The following is a 5,179-nucleotide window of genomic DNA, read 5'->3' on the forward strand; positions in this document are numbered from 1 at the left end:
GCTAACAGTAAACTCTCTCGCAACATTAACAAAAGATCTCTCTCCCTCCCTCCCTTAAAATATGCAATTTTTACTTGGCTTTCTTATAGTGTATGATTTGTTGATGTTATTAATATGTGAATAGTCCTACATTGGATAGATAGGAAAAAATGATGGATTTAAATAGCAGTTAGGACAAATACCTAATAAATATAACTTTTCGGTTAAAATTAGTTACTCGCCTCTAAGTCGATTTGGCCTAATTACTCACAAGCATGATCTACCTTGAACCTTTCTAGGCGTATTTCAGAATTTGCATGAGACTCGTTCTTTGATTTGGATTATTAATTATAATCCTATTCCAATTGGAATTATAATCGTATCGTAATTCTCATTTTCTTAAGTTTTTTCAATCACTGAATAATGTTTTTTAGGAAAAGGATAATCAAAAAGTGTTAAAAAATTAATAAGATATTTTTAAAGGAAATGCTGGCTATGGGGTTCGAACCCATGCGCACTTATGTGCAGAAGATCTTAAGTCTTCCCCCTTAACCTCTCGGGCAAACCAGCTTAGGCGGCAAAGGGATCCTTGCACACTTTATTATACAATAATTATCACGGTAATAGTATACAGTTCGGAGCTTAAATACCAATTGTGGTTTAGAAGGATTAAAAAAGCTCCCATGTTGATTGTAAAACAATAAAACTTCTTTTAAAACAGTTAAAAATGCATTTGTAGCAAGAAACAAGGTGTTAAGACTTCATCCTTTTTTTATTTGGTAAATTTGCGAACATTATTTGGCCGTTTTTGAAGTCTCTCTTTAACTAGTACTAGTATTCCAGTGCACGCAATGCATGCATGATATAGTACACTTGTGCATAATATAAATGTTTTTTCAAACTCTAATTTCTTCTACAAAATGAGATCTATAATATCAAACAACAAAGACAAAATATTTATATGATTTAAACGAAGGGAATCAAAGCATTCAGATTCGAAAAATTCACATTTGCTTCTTCTTTCTTTCGAACCTTATACTCAAGATTTTTGTGGCGTGAAGAATTTTAGGGAGTTTTGTATTTTGCCACATTTGATTTTTGAACGTACGTGGGAAGCTTAGTGGGTTAGTTAAGAAAGTTTGGGAGATTTTTTTTATAGACTTTTTCTAAGTTTCCCCTAAAACTAACTTCCAAGTTGCATATAAATTTTGAGGATATTATTGAATTTTTGAAAATAAAGTTCACAGGCCTAAAAGCATGGCTTCTCTTAAATATAGTAATAGATAGGTAATTCCTCAAAGTCTCCCTCAACTTTGAGGGGGGTATGGGTCATAATTAAGCCCGCTAAAATCCTTGAAGTGTTGTCACTGTAACCCTTCAAAGTAGCATGTCAAGCCTAACAAGTATATATGTCAAGTATGTGACCAGAAAAAAAGAAAATAATACATTTTGAGGGTTGAGGGAGTACTTGATGGTATTCTATTGGGGGCTAAAGTGAAAATTATTTAAAGAGGTTTGACCGGCGAATAAAAGAAGTCCACGAGGATTATGAGCAAACCTCCTCAAAGTTAAGCGGACTTTATCGACATCTAACCTCTTTTTTCAGGAGCTAGGTCATCTTATTAGCGTCAAAAGAGAGATAAGAAGTGTAAAAGGCCCTCTCTTTTCTTATAAGATTGTTCATTGCTTCTACCAAACACAAGTAAATAAATTAATCAACGGTTCATCCACACAACAACGAAAAAAATAATAAAGGATTAATGAACAACGAACAACTAATAATCACCAACGCAACTTCGATGAAACATCTTCAAACATGACAAGTTACAAACCAAGACATATAAAAAAAAACCACCCAAAAACAAACGCACGCATGCATAACAACTAGCTTAATCTAAAATCGATACCCCAACATTAACAAGCTACAACAAGCTTGCTTAATTTATTCTCGAACACCGAAAGCCATGACCCGGTTCTAACAAGGTCCAGTGCAGAAACATCGGCGACGGAGCCCGCGGCAATCGCCGCCTGGAAATCCTTCGGTCTGGCAAACGCTAGCGCAGTTGGATTCCCTGACGCAGGGCCCCCTGAACCTGTGGCTCTGTGATTCACAAGTCCTTGCCTCTACAACTTCTGGCCCCATCTCTACAGGTGAAAAATTAAGATTAAGATTAAAAAAAAACCATGTAAGAAGAGATTTTAATATTGTTAGGTACACACTTAAGTGCCAAAACTCCAACGTTAAGGTGGCGATTATTGCGATGTACGAGAGGGAAGAACAAACTCCAATAACAAATATAATTAAGAAATCAGTATAAGTGGAGGGGATGATCAAATTTCTTCAGCGAACATTAAAGCCCATCCCGTATCATGTGTACGTGTTGAAGTTATGAGCTAATTACGATGACATGTAATTAATTAATATATATATATGTAAATAAACTGAAAGCAATTAAAAGGGAGAGAGGAGAGAAGGAAACCAGTGGCAACTAGAAGCAAGAAGAGGAGGGCGATAGCCGGAAGCATGCGCTGGCTTGAGAGACCCATTGATTAGGGAGGATAGAATCACAGTTAGTAGACAGAGAGTGAAGAGGCCGAGAGAGAAATGGGTGGGGAATAACGAGTGCCTGTGCCCTGCTATATAGAAGAAGTGAAGGGCATTTTTGAAACTCAACATATTTTTATAGGTCATGCGATGGAGAGTACACTTTTTGATTGATGACCATGTATTATTTACTTAATTATTTTAATTTATTTTAAGAGGTTGTCTTGGTACATTTCCAAAAAAAAAAAAAAAAAAAAAAAAAAAATGTCTTGGTACATTTCCAAAAAAAAAAAAAAAAAACAGAAAACTAGTCTAGAAAACATTTCTCGATATTTCAGAGTGTTTATCCGTTTTTTTTTTTGGTTTCACATTGAAATCATAGGTTGGAAAACATTGTTTCTCATTTCTTGGGTTTGTTTGAACATCCAGAAATTAAGAAATCAAATGAGGTTTTCAATTAAATATTCAGCGACAGGACATTAAACATTCTCCTTTAATTCAAGACGTTGTTTCAATAGTGCTTTAAATATTTAAATATGCCCAAATGTGACATTTCCAAACCATTTCAGTCACTTCTGGTCTGAAATGAGTTTTCTTAAAAATCTGATGTAGCAACCCATTTCACCCCCTCCTCCCCCCTCCCCACCCATTTCTTTAAATCACCCAGCGAACCAAATACAGAGAATGAAAATGTCTTGAAACCAAAATTCTATGTGGCCTTCTTGTTAGATTTCAAACCACCCATTTCTCTCTTCATTTGCGCAAACAAACTGCCCCCGAGTGAAAACTAGATATGAATGTAAATTTATGCCTATAACGTCTATTTGAATAAGATTGAATTTTAAATGGTCGCATATTATTGGGTGATTACAATACAATGGCCCTTTTTTACCATTAATTAATATACAACGAAAAAGATCTATATCCGTAATGGAATACAAAATCCTTTCCGTAACTGGTCGGAAATAAACAGTAGCAGATCCTCTACTTGTCTTGGTTAACAACTAATACGAATTGTATAGAACATCATCTTGTTTATAAATGAATACCTTAAATAAGGGTGTATTTGACAAACTATACAAAACTGGATAGGACTAGTCATGACCAAGCTTTATGCTAAAAAAGTTTTTTTGGGACTACCTCTCCCGGTCTAAAAGAAAATAGATTTAGTGGTCAATTTTAGGCTACAGAAAAGGGGACCAGCTGCACTCCTCTCATTTACCAAACAAAAAGCCACTTAATTTTGGGTCAACCTCAGCGCTGACCTAATTTTACAAGGTTGCCAAACATACTAAGTGTGTGTTTGCTAATCTTTCAAAACTGAGCCAGGTTTAAACCCGGCCCAGTTTTGAAAGAGTTTTTGTTTGACAAACAACAAAGCCAGATCTGACCCTGTTTTCATAGGCCAAAAGATGACCTTAAACTAGTTATTTTTTAGACAAGTATGGCTAGTCCAAAAGAAAACTGGTTTGGTACAAAACTGGGTCAAGACTGGTCCTAGCTTAGTTTTGTGCAGTTTGCCAAACACACCCTAAATGTTTTGTTTTGGACTGGGGGAGAGGTGGTCCAAAACAAAACTAGATTTAAATGTCAATTTTGGTCTTGGTAAAACTAGGTCAATGTTAGCTTAGTTTTACCCAAACACAAATTTACACAAAATGTCGGGTCTAGCCCTGACCCCATTTTGAGGAGTTACCAAACACACACGCTAAGTGTTTTAACATATTGTAAATATACTACATAAGAAGCTCTAAATTGCCCCAGTTTGATCTCATATAATCAAATTTAACCATAAGGGAAAAAGGTAAAAAGTTTCCTGGCCTCTAAATTGTACTAGTCAACTGTAGTTTGAGAAAGTTTGGAGTAAAATTATCTCTTAACATTATCGATCCAACAGTAGATCCCCCACCATGGCAGTTTGCATAAGACTCGTTAGAATAAAGGACTATAATTTTTATCAGAATAATTGCGTACTAACTGTGTTTTGAGACCTTTATGGAGTGAATAGAGGGACATTAAAAATCTAAATATTCTCATTGTCTGTCGGTCTCGGAGCACTAAACTTGTACAATTGTGTCCTAAGATTTGCATTTGGCATGAACTTTTACAATTTTTAAAATTTTTGTCACTACGTCAAAACTCTAAAGTTATGATGAAAGTTACGGGTTATACTTTATATCCTAACATGTAGATTAAACGCTCTTTTCATGGACCGAAACATGGACTCGCACAACAACATTAATTTCTTGTTTAACCTGCTTTAAATTCATAATAATTAGTATGAGTACCATCTTAAAATTGTTGTCATCAAAACCTTCAAATTGTAATAAGAATTAACGGTTAAACTTTTGTATTCTAACAGCGGAATGGCCTTATTAGCTCCATTCAGCTTTACATGCATTGAACTTGGATTTCTGGATGGGCGTAAGATTTGAATCCTGTCCTCGAGTTTATGTCAGGGAAAATGACGACCCCTGTTTTCTGAAATACCTCAGTCTGCTCCCAATGACTTTTTTTGACAGAATGCCATCAGCCTCGTCACAAGGCTGCTCTGAATACTTTAATCATGCAGCATCTCAAGTCACGTCTCTCATCTCAAGGTACCTTTTTCATCTTTTAAATTCTACAAATATATCTATCCAATTGGCCTTTCAA

The 5,179-nt window shown here is 35.3% G+C and overlaps 1 protein-coding gene and 1 non-coding gene across 2 annotated transcripts; both read right to left on the reverse strand.

Annotated features, from left to right (window-relative positions):
* Positions 467 to 549, reverse strand: TRNAL-UAA. Its single transcript has one exon. It is a non-coding gene; the product is annotated as a tRNA-Leu (tRNA).
* On the reverse strand, positions 1,737 to 2,598 carry LOC109836683 (defensin-like protein). Its single transcript, XM_020404659.1, has 2 exons — positions 2,460 to 2,598; positions 1,737 to 2,124 (listed from the first exon to the last, which is right to left on the reverse strand). Exons 1-2 carry the CDS (start codon positions 2,524 to 2,526, stop codon positions 1,955 to 1,957), a joined length of 237 nt encoding a protein of 78 aa, XP_020260248.1. The 5' UTR covers positions 2,527 to 2,598; the 3' UTR covers positions 1,737 to 1,954.

This window comes from Asparagus officinalis, chromosome 4 (genome assembly GCF_001876935.1).
Source record: "Asparagus officinalis chromosome 4, Aspof.V1, whole genome shotgun sequence".
NCBI classification, from domain to species: domain Eukaryota; kingdom Viridiplantae; phylum Streptophyta; class Magnoliopsida; order Asparagales; family Asparagaceae; genus Asparagus; species Asparagus officinalis.